At 40.6% G+C, this 19,977-nt stretch overlaps 2 protein-coding genes across 5 annotated transcripts in view; both read right to left on the minus strand.

Annotated features, from left to right (window-relative positions):
• Window positions 1-28: 28 nt before the first annotated feature.
• Sick (sickie) overlaps window positions 29-19,977 on the minus strand; it is a 310,825-nt gene continuing 290,876 nt past the window's right edge. For all 4 annotated transcript variants that reach the window (XM_076305092.1, XM_076305094.1, XM_076305096.1 and 1 more), the window contains 7 exons: window positions 8,170-8,253; window positions 4,656-5,303; window positions 3,684-4,219; window positions 3,020-3,550; window positions 2,734-2,936; window positions 2,267-2,634; window positions 29-1,801 (listed from right to left, as the gene is read on the minus strand). In XM_076305092.1, the coding sequence (XP_076161207.1) occupies window positions 1,643-1,801; window positions 2,267-2,634; window positions 2,734-2,936; window positions 3,020-3,550; window positions 3,684-4,219; window positions 4,656-5,303; window positions 8,170-8,253 (2,529 nt within the window). In that variant the 3' untranslated portion in view covers window positions 29-1,642. The remainder of the gene's footprint in view (window positions 1,802-2,266; window positions 2,635-2,733; window positions 2,937-3,019; window positions 3,551-3,683; window positions 4,220-4,655; window positions 5,304-8,169; window positions 8,254-19,977) is intronic.
• Window positions 5,337-8,119, minus strand: LOC143143224 (uncharacterized). Its single transcript, XM_076304251.1, has 2 exons — window positions 7,305-8,119; window positions 5,337-6,434 (listed from the first exon to the last, which is right to left on the minus strand). The coding sequence occupies exons 1-2, from the start codon at window positions 7,788-7,790 to the stop codon at window positions 6,177-6,179; spliced, it is 744 nt and encodes a 247-aa protein (XP_076160366.1). The 5' UTR covers window positions 7,791-8,119; the 3' UTR covers window positions 5,337-6,176.

Genomic DNA, 19,977 nt, shown 5'->3' on the forward strand with positions numbered 1-19,977 from the left:
CATGACAGATCAAATGATACAAACCATATAAAGTTTAGTGTGATTTATTTGATGACACAGTAATTATCGTCATTTGAGTAAAGATCGAGTGCAGTGTCGTACAGCGTATAAATACGGTACAAACGTAGAAAACCTGTAAATGCGACTGTATAATTGTTACGTTACATGCACATCGTTTTCAGGACATCGTGCCACCGATCAGAATCTGAAATTGGCTTTAAAGCCTGTTAAACATGTACAATATGTATAGTCTGTGTAGCCTGTATTATCTTCTGTCTTTTTGGCAATTGAAACCAACAACGTTGCGAATCGATGAATTGCACATAAAGGGTATATTGCCTTTGCTTTTCATCTTTTCTTTTTTTACACTTTACACGCCATTGCCGGAAAAGATCTTGCAGGCTACTGTGGGACTTCGAATTAAATTTGCATTTAGCATTATCGTATATCCCAATCGTATTTTGTATTTACAATGTTACATGACCAGAATTACTCACATATCTTACTGGCTAATTATAAACTTTATCCGTAACATACATTTAGCGCCGTCATCGTTAGGTTGTGTATATATATATGTGTGTATGAATGTGTGTGTGCGCGCGCGCGTGTGTGTGGGCACGTGTGTGGGTGTGTGTAGGTGTGTGTGTGTAGGTGTGTGTATATATATATATACACATAATTTTTATATTAACATTCTTTAATTAAATAGAGCTTTCGTAGCAAAGTATGTATAAATAGACTATTTTCGCACGCACACTCATCAGTGCTCACTTCGAACTGCGCTGCATTCCTGAAGGCGAGACAATACACTCTGTTGAGCGGTTCGTCCATGAGATCTGTCTATCGAGTAAGATAAGCTATTACCTGAAAGTAGTGGACGAGAGGAATGGCGGTTCCTCGATCCTAAACCGTGGCTCAGTTCGAAGCCGTTTGTTTTACGCCCTATGATAATACTGTATATTCCATCCAAATTTTCTTGAGTAGATTCGTATTAAGCTACACTTACGTGGATCGTACTTGATTTGATCGTAGAAATTGTATTTGTTTAAAATAGACTCGTACTTCCGTAACGGCAGCGTGTATTATTGCATCGCGTGGAGACGTACGCATTTTATGTCAGTATATACGAAGAACATTAGCATTATCGCTTTAACTTGTCCCTTACTTATTTAATTACATATCACACCGAAGTGCTTGACGCACGTAAAAATCTAGAATAAATATAGGCCAGTTGTAGGCATTGAAAATTTTTTCTTGACATTTCTAATTTCTAATTTCACTTGTAATGCACATCATTGCCTTACGTAAGAGCGAATGGAAGGACGTGTTTTATAAAGAGCATTCGTATCGCATATTATCGAGAACATCGTAATTTTCAATGATACTTCGATCGTTTTACTTTGATATCTTTCATCGTAAAAAGTTAAAAGGAGAAAATCTGTATTTATATCTTAAAGATATTAAAGGTTCACTTTTGATTCTTTTTTTTCGTTCTTAAATTTTCGTGTGCATCTAATTCGGTTGTACGTTTCAAATAGTCGTTAATTGCTACTTCTTCGAGCGGATATTACAAACTGGCCTGACGCACGATCGTCTTTAGAAATTCTGTCTCGTTCGTATCGATGGTGATGACATTTTCAAATTAAAGCGCCGATTCTACACCTCTAGATGACGATGTCGATGAACTCAAATCTTCGGAGTGTCGAGTGTGCGACGAGTCAAGGGAGGTCACTGAGTCACTGTCATTGCTGTGAGGACTCGAATAATTAGCTGCTTCCTGTAGTCTCATTAACATGTTCAGCTGCAACAGCGGGAAATGTTAATTAATTATCACATTGCGATACTTTACACACGTTTATATTTCTTCTTTCATTTATACAGGGAGAGTTTCTGAACCGTTTATCTAAATTTTATCAGCGTATTGGATCAATTATATCGATACGATATTCTTATCGTTACTCGGTATCTAATTATGATTGTATATTCGTAATAGTTGTATATCTCATGTTATACAATGTTTGCATATTGTAACAATCACACATGGTTGACCTGTAGACTTATTATAGACCTATATCTTTGTACAATATTTCTATGCTAATATATTCAATGGAATACGCTGATAATGTTTGTACAAACAGTTTAGCAGTAACGTATCGTAACAATAAGTTGCACATTGTCAAATATTGAACGCACAAAAATCAAGAATCGAATTACTTTGGTGCAATTTTGTATTCTATGTTGGCCACGGATAGAAAGTGACACTAACTAATGGATCTCCTTCGGTGTCGCTGTGCGTGCTGCCAAGGCTTTTCACACTAGATGCGCCGACCCCGGAAGCATGTCCGGACGTGACGACATCGTAGCCAACGTCCTCGGGCCGCAGACGAAGCAGAGCATCGCTCCCACCGTGCACCGCGTGTGTAGAAATCCACGGATAACTCGAGGTGATGAACTGAGCCGGATCCTCCCAGGAAGAATCACCGTTTCCGTTTCCACTGACGCGTCTGCCGTAAAGCGTTAATCCTTCTCTGACTGCTTCCACTAGATACGGTATCACGGAGTAGTTCCACAGATCCGTGAACCACACTTGAGAACCCGTCACCTCCATTGGACAGGAGAGAAACAGTCGCGGCCCTAAAAGCCGTATGTGATCGAGTATTTGCAATTGATAAAGAAAAACGATTTCAGAGAATATGCACACAGTGTCGTGTTCATTAGATTCTACTGTTTTACCTATGGTCACGTCGGAGCTACTATGAGTTTCTAGGAACTTGTTGAGATGTAACCAAATCCGGGGCAACCATTCGACAACCGCTGCCATTTCAGCGTTCCTGGTCCCGCCGTACTCCCGTAGTTCATGTTCCAACAGTTTCCGCCTGAGATAACGGCCCAAGAACCCTTTAACTGGTTCCATGTGATTAGCACACAGCACCCACCTGAAAGCAAAGAGTATCGTAGCGAAACGACGTAGCGAGAACACCGCAAGAAGTACACATTGGATCAAAGACAAAAGAGGTACCTGAAGTTGTGATGTAACTGAAGATTCGTTGTGCTACAAGTAGCTTGACTCATTGTGCCAATAATAGCCGGGCAAGACGAGTGTCTGGTACCAAGGAGACCACTGAACAATTCTCCCAACGATGCTGCGTGTTGCAGGTTCTCGAGAATGATTACCCTTGGTAGCTCGTCAGCCGCGTTCGAGTCGCATCTTTCGGCGATGTGCGCGAGATACTGCCTGAGTTCTTTGCTGGATTTGTGGTCGACGTTGAACGTGGCAACCGCCGCGGCGTCCTTTGTGTCGTTGTCAGTGTCTACCAGGGCGTGAGCCAATTTCCCAGCTAAATAGCTCTTACCGGTACCACTTGGTCCACAAAGGATCACTCTGCGATGCTCGGTGAGCAGAGATATTAGACGTTGCACGATGGATCGCGGTATCAGCGTGTCCACGGCGAGCCACGAGTAGCCGGAAAGTACCAAGTAAATGGTCTTCACGTGGCCTATTAGATATCCGCAGGGGAGCAACTCTGGATACTGGGAATCCGTGGTACATCTGTGACAAGGAATGAGAAAGTTTGTAAAAATGTACAGAATGTTTGCTTCGATATTATTTGATGGTTTTCGTAAGTATAGTTCTCTCTACTGGGTACACGTTAAGTACCAGGTCCAAAGAACGAACAAGGTACCTAGAAGCTTCACCAAGGTGATACGCGGCAACACATTCGACTCCCAGGCCCAAGTTCGTCACAGGATCGACTCTCGTGACGTACTCCTTGAAGCAACGTCTCACGGTGGAATCGAGGGAGTCCCAGGTGGTCTTGTTGCTGATGCAAACATTCGCGATGACACAGTGGGGCGGTTCACCGATGCTGCCATCGGAGGTGCTACCAGTCACGAGATTGTAGTTGAAGTTCTTCTCACTGCCGAGATAGATAGCCACGTTGATCCTTTTGCCATCCGTGTCGTGCTCCAGAGCCGGCTCTCCCGTGTTCGAAGTGGTCGACGGGACCACCGGGTGCTCGGTTACGTTCAGATTCTCCAGTTGATCTGCCGTTGAGCTGGTGTCGCCGTTCGAGAGTGCAGCGACCGTGGATGCCACCTCCGTCATGCTGAAGCGTCTATCCGGATCGCTGGGCAGTGACGATTGGGAGGAGGTTAAGGACTTTGACGTCACCAGTCTCTGAAGACGCTCGTTATTTTGTTTCAGGTTGAGCATCTCGTTCTGCAAAATGGAAACGTTGAGTTCAAATTATTTGACGTAGAACAAACTGACAGGGTCGAGGATTATTTCTTCGCGCTGTTAAAATCAAGAGGCGAAACCCTGTACCCGTCCAATATCACGTATTCGCATCGATCGAGCCTGCAGGTTATCGATCTAGAATCTATTCCAATTACTCGATATTTCCCACAGGAAAACAAACAACACTGGAACCAACGATGTTCATCGTTGACAATTGTATTACGATCGAAACGAATACGCAAGAAATTTCTTTCTCGCACCTGTCTACTAAATCGAGTCTGCTGGTCGACTACGCAGCAACTACCCTCTCAATTACTCAATACTTTCCACCTATTTGCACTATCAAGCCTGCAGATCGACTGCCTAGGATCTATTACAATTACACGATACTCCCCACAGGAAAGGACAGCGTACGAACCCTCATCTTAATAACAGTGTCCTTAAGAGATTCCAACTGATGCGCCGAGGATAGTGCCTCGAGTCTGATGTCCGTCAATACCAGGTCCTTCTCCCTGAGTTGCTTCTTGAGCTCCACCACGTCCTCGTCCTCCTTTTTGTACAAGGCAGAGCTGCTCTTGCTACCGGACAACGGGTTCTCCACCTCCGGTGATTTCTGTCCGTTGCTCCTGACACCTTGACCACCCCTCGGGGAGTCGTGTTTCGCGGCAGTGGGCAGCCTGGGGCTGTTGGGGGCGCTCAGATCGCCGCTCGCGCTCTCCTTGCAGTCCTCCGCGTCGGACACGGAGCCGTGTCGGTTCTTCCGCGACCTGGAGAACGCTTTCGAGAAGGAGCTGCGCAGCCAACCCTTCTTCTTGTGGTGACTGCTGGCCGAGCAGGCGCTGCTCAACGAGTTCAGGGACGTGACGCTGTCCGCGGACAGTTGTCTGGCCATCGAAGCACCCTGGTGGTAGTTGCTGTTGCCGGTGCACCCGGTCGTACCCGAATCCGAATCCCCGAGAGTGTGACGGCGGCCATTGTTCGCCGTTGGGGCACTGTTCAGACCAGCCTCGGCGCTCTGCTTCCGCAGTCTCTCGATCGTGTCCCTCAGTTCCTGTAGCTCCGAGTCCTGGAAACGTCACACACACACACACACACGGGATTATATTTCCGTTTTCTCGTGGCTGACGAAAAGGGGATGGACGACGATCCTGACCGATCGCGAGCCGTCGAATCCACGAGAGTTCCGCCGAAATTGAGGATAATCGCGGCAATTTACGAAACGAGATTCACGAGACAACAAGCGCGGGATAAACAAACGGATCGGAGGAAACTTTCCTTTCTAGCGCGATTGAACCGTTAATTGTTCTCAATTATATACATACAGAACGTTTGAACACAGTCCGATTTGGTATCATTGTTTTATTTCTCGGTGACATAGTTCAAGGGGATTTAATGGTTGTGGATATAATTCATTATAGGGGGGGCTGGAAGCTTGGCACAGGCATCGAATATTTTCGTTTCTTGGGCGAGGAAGGGAGACACGCAGACAGGTATTCTTTCCGCTTTCTTTCACCTTCTTGCCTCGAATCGATTAGCAAACGGTATCTGGAGAAAATTCGCTCGTAAATCTTTGTCCCGTGGTTCTTGGACTTTTCGATGCATTAATTCTCACGAAACTTCCGGGCCGTCTATTTCGTATCGGAACAGCGCTAAAACGTATCGGACAGATACCCGTTTTTCTTCAGTTTTCATTTAGGTTGACGAACCAGCTCTTCTCGGTAGTTTACCGGTGCACGCTACACGAAAATTAGAGATTGTTCGATATTCGATCCTCGTGAGTTTCTTTCCAATTTCATTGTATCCCTTCGTTCGATATTGCACAGAGCGGTTCATTTTTTTCAAAGATATTTTTTAAACGTAATCTTCTAGTGTATCGATAAACCGATTCGTTGATTCGTTTCTCTATGGTCGAACGTTCGAAACGAAAATCGTTCCCGTGTTAATCGGCGTGGCCAGTTCCGTGGAGAGGACAGGGTTCTCGATTGTGGCAGCAAGCACAGTTATCCGAGTGACTGATCACGGAGTCGCTGCTCCACGAGTCAGCCATGCTGAACAATTGTCTCATGGACTTGGAACTCGGTTCTTTCTCAAGCTTGTCCGACTTGTCTTCCTGGCAGGACGACGAATTTTTCCTCGTCCTGCCGCCCACCGTTGGACGATCAGCTTCGCTTAACGCGGCCGGGATTAAGGGGGCTGCCTAGTTTGAAGGTAAAAAAAGGAATTTGTTTGTTTTTCTTTTGCACTCTCTTAAAGTTTCCGGTCTCAAGAACGATTAGGTTAGAAGCATTGCGGCGAGACTCGAGAAACGACGTACTTTTTAAACCTTTCCACTCGAGAGGCCACTTAATTCAGTGTACTTTCTCCAATTCGGAAAATTGTGGTTTGGAATTGAAATTAAAATTCAATTACTCCTCTCTTGTAAGATGTAAACATACGTATACGAAACGTTGAAACGAAAATGTTCCGTTTGAAATTAATTACACGAAGGATTTCATCGAGGTGATGGTTTCTGGTAGCAGAAAAGCTTCGAGTGCAAAGGGTTAACATTGCACGATACATTGTAAAAGGTCTGGCTAGTTCGGAGATAGACAACATTTGTTTATACGTTCTCAAAGTTTTCAAAATACACCGAAAACATTGACGATTTTGAATCCGTGACCGAATAAATATTCTCGCGCTGCGCACCAAAATGCTCGCTCGATTATCAGAACTAACATTCGGTAAAGGAACGAAATTTTTTTTAACAGATAATATTTTCTATTTTCAATTTTTCCCATTTACGTCGATAGTCGCATTCCCGCACTACAACAATCTCTTTAACTACCGTAGGAATTACATCGTTCCGAACGCGAACGCAAATTTCTCAATCGATAGAATTTCGTATCAATTTGTCAAAATCGAGATTCGATGCGCGAAAAAATTCTCACAGCTTCCCAAAACCTACAAGAATACACGTACGTAGTTTGGAATTGATACGTCAAATGGTATAGTTGAAAAAAAATCTCAAAGAACGTCCGAGTTTCGGGGCTGCGAGCTAGACCGACCCCGTGAACATGGACTAGGGGACGGTCGTCTTCGCGGTCTTCGAACCGACCTTTCTCCCTGTTTTCGTCCTGCCGGGTATGCTTTTCAGCGCCCTCTCCAGTCTCGCGTGAATATTGCTTAACTTTCCCGACACCAGATTGCGCTGAGTCTTTCGTTTCTCCTTAAGAAGCTTGTTTACAGGTTTAGCGTCCACGGTGGTTTGGTGTCGTTCGAGGTTCTCGTTCGAACAGTTCCTCGTCGTTCTCGAGGGACCTGCGGAGTTCCTCGAGGAGGTCGACCTTGAACCGATCGAGGAATTCTCGGTTTCCGGCACTCGTAAACCGAGTGCCCTCGCGTCCTCGGGGGGTAGTGGGATCATCATTGTATTATTTACTATCTGAACGTTACGATCGGGGTAGGTGGAGATCAGTTGCATCGCTTTCAAGTCTCTCGGTCGATCCAGGTGTCGATTTCGCGATCTGGGTGGCGGATGATCGCTAACGTTGTCGTTTCGACGATTAACGTGCATGATGAACGAACGAGGTTATACAGGGTCTTCGTTATTGCCGATCGAGGGTCACATTGAAGAGGTTAGGCGGCTCGTAAACACGATAAACACGCGGAGAAACGTACGCTCGTGGCGTTAGTGGTGCGCATTACACGCGACATTTTTTTGCAAGTCGAAAATCGGTGTTTACATAATTATTTCGATTGTTCTCGTGGCAGCGACGTGGCCATCCTAAGTTCACATAATCGCATTTCGGGCCGACATCGCGAGACTCGTCATCCACGATGCGAGTTCGTTCGATGGAATCGGTGATTCGATATTGTTTCTATACCGAGGGTGGGGTGAGGGGATTAATATTTTCTATAAGTGACGGGGATCAGGTTTGTAACGGAATACTTGCTTTCTTTTCAGCCGTTGCAGTGAGTTGTTGCAGTCGTTGTGTCATGTTGGACAGCGATTGCTCGAAAGCCGATACCACGTGAGCCTGGAACAGAAACACGGGGGAAAGAGATTAAAGGACGTGAAAATGAATTCAATTCGGTATACAGTCAATGGATGTTAGAGTGGCGAGACCATCTCGAGGTGGATGTTTGATTGTTGGTAGTTTTATTTTTGTACGTAACAATCGGTGGTGTTGAAGTTAATTATTTCGGGCGAATGGACTGTTTTTATCGGTCGATCTCGATGTATCGAGAAAAATAGTTCGAGATAAGGAAAGTCTGATAATGTCGAACGTGCTTCGTAAAACTAACAACTATTGATGCGAGTGATCAATTAGAAATATACGTATTTTCTTAATTAATCTTCGACGAATATAATTTGTAATGTTCTACGAGAATTAAATTTAAAGTTACTCTCAACGAGTGAAAAGTTTACTTTTCGCAAGTAAATTCAAAACCATCGAAGTTATTTAATATTAAGATCACTCTTGAAGGTTACTGTGCAAAAATATTTATTTCTCCACTATGTGTACAGCAATGTGATACGTTTAACTCTACTTGGGATATTCGGTTGAGGTCACATTTAAACGATTCAATTTCGATTAATTCGAGACAACTTAGAAACGTGTTACCACAGCGTAGGATTAAAGCGGTTGAAATAGAGAATTCGCAAATATTCATTCAATTGAGCCGACGAGTTATTAACGAAATAATGAGCCTGGGGTCGCTGGCAGATCTCGCGCGGTCATCCAAGGGTCAAGTACCATAAGACGGGAGCAACCGCTAAAATTGTGAGTAAATATTCATAATTAAAAGAAGGGTTCGGATCACTGTCGACAAACAATTATTATCCAACTTCGGTACGTATTATGATTCATTTACATTCCCTTCTATAATTTTTATAAGAATTCCTCGATTGATCTTCATTAAAAAGCTCCATTTTAGATAATAGTCTCTAGTCTACGAATCGACAACATTTTTTTATTTCAAACTTCCCAGATCTGGTCAACTGTGGCGACCAACGAACAATATTTCACCAGAAGGGGTTCTGGGCACAGCGAATAACTTCGCCATTTTGTACGATTTTTACTTTCGCAAAATTGTAAAACGAAGTTGAAAGTTACACGTACATTCTCCGAAAAAGACTACATTTTTCATTCGGTAACTACTCAGAAAAAAATTCTCAAAATCTACCCGTTCTTCGACGTCTCAGAGTGGTGTCTCTCCCTTGAAACGACTCGTGGATCATTGTTGTTCCGTTGTTTGTAAACAATGGAATCATCTCGTAGCCAGTTCATCGAGAACGTTACGAATCTGTCTGTAATTCAGAAGCAAGGTCACGTACAGAGCCACGTTCGTGGTAACTATTTTCTATTTAATTTCATCGTTGAAGTGGATCTTGTAAATTACGGGACACCTTGTATTTATCAAAAGACTCTTGAAGCAGGACGTGGAAGCTGGATAACGTCGAGTGGACACACGCTGGAGCTATCTTCCGTGTATCGATTCCAGCTACCTAATTTTCAGTCCTGCGTCGAATGTCGGGCAATAATTCATTTCTCTCTCTCTCTCTCTCTCTCTCTCTGATCTCTTCTTTGCTCTCTCTCGAGTGGCCAAGCGCGTGGCGTGATTTCAGGAGCGATTTCGACGAAAATAGAAAGGGTTTTGGATTGGTCTCGTGGTACAACGACCTTCCCGACCACAAGTACATCGTGTATTCTCGATGCAGAATGGGTGTCTGGTTTCGTTAGCCCAGATTTGATAGAGACCTATCGAATCATGACGAATGAACCTGTAGAATTTGCGGTTTCGATGTTTCGGCGTGAGATACACAGTCGGTGATTTTTCTACGAGGTGTATAATAAAGTGTACCAATTTTTCTTTTTTTTTATTGTATCTCTGTTCAGTGTCGAGAAAAAGTAGTAGCCATCTCGTTAAAATTGAGAGAATACGAAACAGACGATTAACACTGGAACGGTGAACGTGTTATTACTTGTTTATTATTTGTATCAAACCATATACGTATCTTCGAAGTTAGATGGGGAATGAGCAAATTAATTTGCAAGTACTATTAGTTATCTGTTTTGATAATTGTCCACGAATATTGTAAGCAAAGGGATTATTAATAATTGAGTAATTTTAAAAAGAAGTTTGAAACAGGTGAAATTGACCCCTTTGGTAGTTCTAGGGTTGAACGATTAAAATTGCGGTAAATAAGATAGTAGATAGTTGCAATGTATGAAATATTAACACTAGAATCTACCGACAAATTTCAGAATATTATATCTTATATAAATCACAAAAGGAAACAATCGACGAGAAAGAAGAGGAATTTATCAAATTGATCACATGCTTGGTCGAGAAAAAATCGTAACGTCTTCAGAAAACGTGGAATTTGAAGTTAATTTCATTACGAAAGCAGTTGGAATTAATCATTCTGACTGGTTGGCAAATCTAGTGTTGAGCGTAGATGGTCGATAATTGTAGAGATATAAATGATTAAAGTCGTGCGAAAATTTATTCCTTTTTCTACGTTTAATTCGATACTTTTATCGTAACGAATGAATTAAAAAGTCTGAATCGAGTTAAACTGTTTACAAGTTCTTGAAACTCGAACGGATCGTATCGCGAAAGAGTTTTCTCGTTTGGTCTCGAGTAATGAATCACGCTGGGATAAGTTCGTATCGAACTTCGTTAAAATTTCACGATTTATTATCGTTATTATCGCGCAGAAGGTAATTAGATTTCTTTCTATCTACGAGACACAACGGACTCGTGTCCTATCATCGTACGATCCCTTCTTCATCGTTCATTCGGTTGTATCGGACACTTCTGGTAAGAAAGCGTTGTCGGTGAAACGTCCAACCTTATCTCAAAAACGTAGGCGAAGGTGACCCAAAATTACGATCCGAACGTCCTTCGATGTTCTTTCTCGTTTTTTCGTTAAGTAAACGCGAGGATAATAGGAACGTTTTACAACAAATTTTCGAGACAGTACGCAATTTATCGATCAACCGAGAAACAAGACGCGTAGATTTTTAAGAACATTCTTTCACTCTTTGTATTTACATTTTCATTATCGTCGTTTGAGAAACTAGTTTCTGTACTATCGTCGGAACTATTGTATCTGCTAAGTTCGATAACGAAGGATTATATTGAACTCTTGATACTTAGAAAACGAGTGTTCCTAATTATTCCTAAATCCTTCAATGAAAAGATAGTACCTACAATTTCTAGAAACATTTCAAATTGGAAAAAATGGTAATCTCGTAGGTATAAAATTCGTTCGAATATTTTTAGATATTATCGATATTTATAAGAGTTGTTAAATCGTTCGTTAATGGAAAGAAACTTTGTCCAATTTTCTTCTCTTATTATCGTTAATAATATAAACGATGCAACTGATAACGTGTAATTTTTTGCTCCATTTGACGAGATCCAATACTAACGATGTTACGGAATATTTGGTGCGAATTCGCGAATAGAGGTCGAGCATGAAAAAATTTGTTCTTCGAATTGGCGGGCTCACGATTCCCGCGGGACTACCGACAAAGCGGGGGAGAAAATTGAGAAGGACAAAGGTTAAAGGACGCGTGGGTGAGCCACGTTTCCACGCGTAATACCAGAGAAATTATTCCGCTCGTAAAACGCGAACGGTAATTTTCTCGAACCTATCTCATGATTCCCTCATTGTCGTAGCTTTTCGCTTCGCGTCGCAAGACATGGAGGTTTCACGCTTACGATGATGGTTGTGGTCGCGGAACACGCGATGCTCCCCCTTTTTGTCGGTATGTCATCTTCAAATCGCCGGTTTTTTTTTTTCTTTTTTATGTCGATACAACACGCCGTTTCAGTGACTCGGCGAAGAGACTGAAATTGCATTTCACGTTGGGTCAAGGTATCTTTCTTTTTTTTTTTTTTACAAAACACTGCCTCCGACCGCGAAATTGAATTTAGCCATATTCGAACGAGGACAATATTTTCGTAATGATGTATTATCGTTGCTACGAATTGCGAAAGACAAGTAGTACGTTCGAGAATGGAAGACGAGATTACTTTACGTATTAAAATTCCTTAAAATTCATTCGTCGTTGAAAATTGAAATTTTATACTTCCATGAGAGTATTGTCAACGAATTGTCGAGGTTTCCCCGAGAAAAATGAGTCCAAACACGACCACGTTACGATTATTTTTAACGATACAAGGTTGGTGCATTCGAACATTTTTCAAAAACGATTCGAAATACCTGTAATTCGAAATTGTCGGAACTGGGTCGTATTGGTACTCGTTTTTATCGGAAAAATCTCGCCAATTTATTGGTAATATTATCGTAAAGATGCGATAAAATGTACGAACAATTTTTATTTTTAACAAAGGATTCCGCAGTCTGTGGCAATTTCTGAACGCGATAAGAATAATTATTAGCACCCAATGGCGTCTAGAAATGATACGAAGGTAAGACGATACAATGCAGAATATTGCAAAAGGGATCAGAGAACATAAAGGATAGGAATATTTGGTAATAAATCTTCTCAGCTACTGTTATGGCGCTGAAAAAGCTGATCGAAGGTACGATAATTGTCAACGTTATATTATCTAAGAGGTTCTCGTTTCTATATTTAGAATAAACGTGTACGGAAATTGTCCATAATGGAGCGAACGTTTGCTACACGAGAACAGAAATCTCGAACAGTTCCGAGCGAGCAAGGGGACCAGTAAATCCCTCGAAAGATCTCGGTCGATCGTAAATATGAGATGCGCTCCCACGCGTGACTCTAATGCGATTGCTATATTGCTTCACCTACCGCCGAATGTGTCGACTGTACCCGTAGAAATACATTTCTTTATTGTGCCGGACGTATACGATATGCTCGTAAATGCGGCCCACCTACATGCCGACTTTACACTTTCTTCGAGCACATCCTATCGAATGCCATGGTCCCTTTTGGGCTAGATAAATAACACCAGCGTGGAATTTTTTCAAATTCACTTTTCGTGGATCGTGACACACTCAGCGTGAAGTTCATCACGGTGAGTAACGTTTGTTTTATTTTTTTTTTATTTTTTCTAAATACGAAAATAAAATCGAAAAGTATCAATTTACCCTCTTCTTGGACCATCGGATCGACCGAGAGTAGAATAATTTAATTTTGTTGTTCATAAAGAATAGTAGTGTTCGCTTTTCGTGAATCGTGATACACTCAATATGAAGTTCATCACGGTAACGTTAGTTTTATTTTTTTTTAAGTATGAAAATAAAATCGAAAAGTATAAATTTTCGGTCTTCTCGGACCATCGGATAGACCGAGAGGAAATAATTTCATTTCGTTGTTCGTAAAGAGCAGTAGTTCATTTTCAGAAGAAACGTTCGATCGTGTAAAAACCATTTCGATTGGAATAATTTTTCAAAATTTGCCTCCGCCTTTGAAATTTAGCCGAGCGAAAAAACAAAATATTCCATGTGCGTCGACCTAGTATCAAAAGACATGCATTCGTTAAAATTTCAACGGATGAGCTGTGTCTTTAGAAATGGTAGAAATCCAATTCAGGAATGTTCTCGTGTAAAAACAGGTGTTCTACTTGTAAAATGTTTTCTTTATTACCGAACGGACGTAAAACGGCAATTAAATGTAACATAAATTTTCCGCTGGCCACACGGTACACTGCGCGCGTGAATTCGTGTGTGATCACGTGCAAACGTAAACAGGCGAGATTTAGGTGTAGCGCGGCGATCTAATATCGTGGAGGAGAGTACGTATACTTCGCGCGACGAGAGTATGGTTTCGGCGGTTAACGGATCGTGCTCAGCGAGACGCTTTTGCCGCACTTGCTCCTTCCTAATTGTTCCTAATACGTAACTACTACTAAATTATGCGCACACTAATGGTAGCAGAGGTCAGGTGCTATTTTTACACAATTGCTGTGGCTCCGAAGTGGGCAAAATTTAATTCGAATAGTATAGTAACGTATATATACGTAACTACCTAATAGTAGATTACTACCTAATATATACCTAATAGTAGGTATATATACCTAATATACCTAATATACCTAATAGTAGGTATATATACCTAATATACCTAATATACCTAATAGTAGAGTAACGATGTTATTTATTCCATTGAACAAACTTTTATTTGGTTTCTGTAATTCAAATCGCAATTTTTATTACTACGTTGTGAAACATTCAACTCCATAATTCAAATTTCAATTTTTATTACTACGTTGTGAAACGTTCAATCCCACAATTCAAATTCCACTTTTTATCTCTTTGTTGCGAAACATTCAATTATAAAATTCAAATTCCAATTTTCATTTCTTCGTTGTGAAATATTCAATTCCACAATTCAAATTTCAATTTTTATTCCATCGTTGCGAAACATTTAATTCTGCAATTCGAATTCCAGTTTTTATCTCTTCGTTGTGAAACATTGAATCCCACAATTCAAATTTCAATTTTTATCTCTTCGTTGTGAAACATTCAATCCCACAATTCGAATTCCAATTTTCATTTCTTCATTGTGAAATATTCAATTCCACAATTCAAATTTCAATTTTTATTCCTTCGTTGCGAAACATTTAATTCTGCAATTCGAATTACAGTTTTTATCTCTTCGTTGTGAAACATTGAATCCCACAATTCGAATTCCAATTTTCGTTTCTTCGTTGTGAAACCATTCAATCCGGCAATTCAAATTTCAATTTTTATTCCATCGTTGTGAAACATTTAATTCCGCAATTCGAATTCGAATTATCGTTCAATTGGCGACGCATAAAAAGTTGTTTGTCTATTTTTTTTTCTTCGGATAAGAATTTTGCCCAACTCTGCCGTGACGCAACCACCAACGGGCGTCGCCAGACGCATACTCTTGCCGCGCGAACTGTACCTAGTTGAGATCGGTGCAACAAGTGCACCGTAATAACGTCGCTCGCGCTTTAATTTCGCGTCCTCGCGATCGTTTCGACTCCTACGTGTAATAAGCGTCCCACGGTCGATCGTCGATTCCGTTGGTAGCGATTTACGAGCTTACGTTTGAATCGCCACGCGACGCCCACGCGCCCCGACGCATCTACCACCGATAAATTCCGTGGGTGGGCCTGCGTCTCGATCGATTTGGAAAGTGTCACGCTGTCGTTGCTCTGCCAGCGTTCGGTTAAACGTTCCCACGGCTACACGAAACGAAACTCGTCCAACTTGACGTTTTCGTGACGTTAGAAACCTTCTTTGAAACACGAAGGTGAATGATTAATTATCCTCGAGGTATTTATCATTTTTTCCTATCGACGGGAATATTAATCGCGCGCACAAAGATGGACAACATTTTCTACTCGAACGAGAGACCACGAGTGGAAGCAACGATTAACCATTTACTCGATCGCACGGTGAATGTTTCTCGTTGTAAATTATTTTATTCCATAATTGAATCCTTTGTGCATTGCTCGAAGCTTTTATCCGGTTAAAAATTGTACGCTACAGGTTTAAACGAATAAACGATTTTTAAACGCAACGTTTCGCAATCGATTTTGAAACACGGAGGAAAAATTCACAAAGAGTCTATTTTTAAGTGGAAATTCAATATTGGAGTCCCTATTGCGAAATGGCAGTTGCTACTCTAGTCTCGTGTATACAGATAAGAGCTTTTTCATTGTTTCTGCGGGCAGTCGTAATCGCCTGTTACTCCTTCAAGCACGATAACACAGTACTGTTGTTTATTCTATTTATTTTATATAACGCCTTTATTGCATATACAGATAGGGATGTAAGTGTAAGATAAACAAGATACGTTGAATTGTGTAACAGTTATAGCTAGAGTTCTACTACTAACCTAACCTCCTAATCTCTTTAAAACACCCTTTGCAGCATGAACCAAGTTCCTTAGTAAATACATCTAAACACAATGTAATCTATCAAGTTTTGAAACACTAACAATCATCCCTATAACAATCGTATTTTATTTATTTTATTTATCATATTTATCCCACAAAAAGTGTTGTTATTTATCTAACCTCAATTATTAACCTAATCTCTTTAAAACACCCTTTGCAATATGAACAAAATTCCTTAGTAAATATGTCTAAACACAATGTAATCTATCAAGTTTTGAAACACTAACAATCATCCCTATAACAATCCTATTTTATTTATTTCATTTATCATATTTATCCCACAAAAAGTGTTGTTATCAATCTAACCTCAATTATTAACCTAATCTCTTTAAAACACCCTTTGCAATATGAACCAAGTTCCTTAGTAAATATGTCTAAACACAATGTAATCTATCAAGTTTTGAAACATTAACAATCATCCCTATAATAATCGTACTTTATTTATTACCATCTTTATGACACAAAAATTGTCGTTATTAATCTAACCTCAATTATTAACCTCATCTCTTTAAAACACCCTTTGCAGTATAAACCAATTTCTTTAGTAAATGCATCTAAACACCATGTAATCTATCAAGTTTGAAACACTAACAATCATCCCTATAATAATCGTACTTTATTTATTACCATCTCTATGACACAAAAATTGTCGTTATTAATCTAACCTCAATTATTAACCTAATCCCTTTGAAACACCCTTTGGCAGCACGAAGCAAGTTTCCCCGGTAAATATGTCTAAAACCATTACGTAATCTAATGCGTTTCGAAAGAGTAAAATTCACTTTCAACGACCTCTAAGTTAATCGACGAAACAGGCGGGATTAACGCGACGTCCACACTCAGCCGCGTATCGCTTCCACGGACTATCTGAAAAAAACGATAATTTATCGCACTCGAAATGCTGATCGCACTTAACTTGGCTTCCCACCGTCTCGTCTTCTCCCGATATAATACACTCCGCGTACCAGCGACTCGTAGATCATCTTTCGCCGTTCTCTTTTGCGGTTTTATTTCGATTTGCCCCGATCCAGAGCGGATCCTACGATCTCCTCTTAATTCTATGGCGTAAATCAGGCTCGCGTGCTAATCTGAATTTATCGCGTGAAATTTTTCGTCACGTTTGTTCGCTACCGGGGATACTTGATCGGAAAGAAGAAATGAAAGTTGCATCGGGGAACCAGTCGCGACATCGTTATTATCCGTTGTTCCGTAACGGAAAATTCGTTTCGTCATTGTTATCGTTATTTTACAATTGAAAGAAAAAGCTCGTAACAATGATAATCTATTACGAATTTCTCTCTCTCTCTCTCGTTATTGCAAACGAGACGACGAGGTACGAAGGACCCAAGTAAATTTACATCCTTTTTCATCGGTGTAGACATTTTTCGTTTAGTCTCAATTTCTGTTTTATTTCTTTACTTCGCGTTTTCATCGAGTGTAATTGTAACGATACGAAACGGAGAAATATTTAAAAGATCCAACCGCGTAAGAGGCGAGGTGTAGTAAAGTGCTGTTATAAAATCTAACCTCGTTTTAGTATTATAGCTTTCCGTACGTTTGCTCGTGTACAGGGTGGGGCATTTATGACAGAGCACCTAGATAACTCGCTTGTTTTCACTGATAGGAAATAATGATCGAGACGGAAGTTGTTCGATTTTATACGGAAGAATTTTTTCACAACTCCTTTTGTCTCTCGTGGAACCGTCAAGGAAATTTCAAGGTCGTCGAGATTTTTTTCAAACGGGATCGTACATTTTCACTTACGGTACGATAGAGATTCGAGAAATAGTACTTGAAGTCAAGGTCATTCAAGGTCGTTAAACGTTCGTTGAGAAGAAAAATATTTTGTCGTTTTTTTTTTTCATTTTTGTATCTACAAACAAATTAATTTACTAGCAAGTTCAACAAACTGAACGTTACTTTCACCGATTGTTATTCGTTAAATGCGTCAAGTATCGCGTAATATTATGACAGAACATGTCTTTCTTGAACATGCGTCATCGATTTTCTGCTGTTTTGCATTAATATTTATAGAAGCATCCCGTGCAACGATTCCCCGTAGACTCGCGTCTCAATTTTGTTAAATAAGAGGAGACGGTTCTTCTTAGCCGAGTCGAATAATTGATCGATTACGACGCAAGCGTGAATCATCGTACAGAAACGTTTTCTTTTCTAACAATAGTCCCTCGGATCGCATTGGACGAATTTTAATTAGACGGAAAGCCAGTGATTACACGCGCGTGCGCACGCGCGCGCGTCCTTCCAACGCGTCTGTGAATTAAGTGTCATTCACCGGGCGTGCATCCCAATGCACCCAACTTCTGCGAGTGCAACGGCAATTCACGCAATTCCGTGCTATTTGTGAGTAAACACACGATAAACACACGCGACTGCGTTGTGAATTGCACTGTAACCACAACGAACGAAAAATTGAATCATACAACGGTTACCAAGAATCATTTATTAACGAAAAAATCATCCATACACCGGGTACAACAAATAATTTATCAAGTGTTGAATTATAATATTTATTTCGAAATAAAGGAATCCACTTTCGTGACGTAGACTCTCAGTGTAAGTATACTAATCGAAGAATGTGAAACCAGAAAATTATAGAGTTTTTAGTTGGAGTATATTTGGAATACAAATTTCATTTGTGTTGGACTTGTATGGTGTATGGATCATGCTGTCATTGTATACAGACTCGTGCACGTTTATATTCGAAACACGTATTCAATCGACACTGCATTGTTTATTAACCGCGACGATGCTAAACGGATTTTCATTGGAAATAAAAGGTGCATGAAATATCGAATTACCAGAATTTCGTTTTTACATTCGATTTCGATACAATTTTAGCTTGCAAAATGTGTCTATCCGGTTTTCAATGAACAATTTAGAGAATGGTGAAGATGATATTTTACCTTCTTCCTCTCTATTTTTCATAGAAGTATAATTCGAAAGTGTTATGTTCAAGAATGAAATATACACTTTTGACACGAATCAACGTTGTGTAAAAATTAAGTCTTTCGCGTGATAAGATTAATTGCGAGAACGATAAAGTTAATAACTTATGTAAATAATTACATGGTTATTAATTACAAAACTTCTATAAGAGCCAATTACAAGGTTTGTCGATTACACGAGCGTGCATAAATTTTATCATTTTGCATTGTGGCTAATCACGGTAGTAAATTGACTTTTAATTACTCTTTTAAACGTGAGTATACATTGTCTGTCTCTGAGGTTTCTAATTTTGTGAAATCAGGAACGCTGGAAAGTTGCAATTCATAAATAATAATTCATCGATACAATTTTTTCTCTTATTAGTTGCCCAGATAAGATAAAACTCCTTCTCAAGAATGGCCAATTCTCTTTCAGATACCGTAATTTCTATAACTTAAAAAATTTGTTAAACTGTATTATAATTCTCTATACATACATAAAATAGTAATATAACTCGAGTTGGAATTTGTAAACACTTTCGAAGAAGTCGAGACGACATCAGGGTATCGCGGACGAGTCTAACGCCATTTTGTTCGTCTACCGTAGACATAATACATACGTGAAAAATTTCAATTTGTAGCTTCTAGTGCGTTACATTCGTGGTCAAAATTTCATTTAGATCGGACGTGTAGTTCTCTCGCAAAAAATTCGCGAAGACACCTCCCTTGGTCGAGGTCAAGGTGGACGAATCCTTGAAAATTTGGGTTCACCTCGTTGTGCATCGGCCTTAACGAAAAGTCGTGGCAAGTTGAGACGAAGTTGGTGTCTAAAAACTGGACCGGAAGCGAGCGCCGCAAAAACGCACGTGCCGACGATGCGCGTAAAACGCACCGTTCTGCACAGTAACGCGCCTTGTCTTCTCTAAAAGGGTTGCG

This window comes from Ptiloglossa arizonensis, chromosome 2 (assembly GCF_051014685.1).
Source record: "Ptiloglossa arizonensis isolate GNS036 chromosome 2, iyPtiAriz1_principal, whole genome shotgun sequence".
NCBI classification, from domain to species: Eukaryota; Metazoa; Arthropoda; class Insecta; order Hymenoptera; family Colletidae; genus Ptiloglossa; species Ptiloglossa arizonensis.

Excerpts from the sequence above, each read along its gene's own strand:
- LOC143143224 (XM_076304251.1), bottom strand. The coding sequence starts at position 7,790 with ATGCACGTTAATCGTCGAAACGACAACGTTAGCGATCATCCGCCACCC. Across the intron at positions 6,435-7,304 it reads CGAAGACCGCGAAGACGACC|GCAGCCCCCTTAATCCCGGC; the intron begins GTCCCCTAGTCC and ends CCTTCAAACTAG.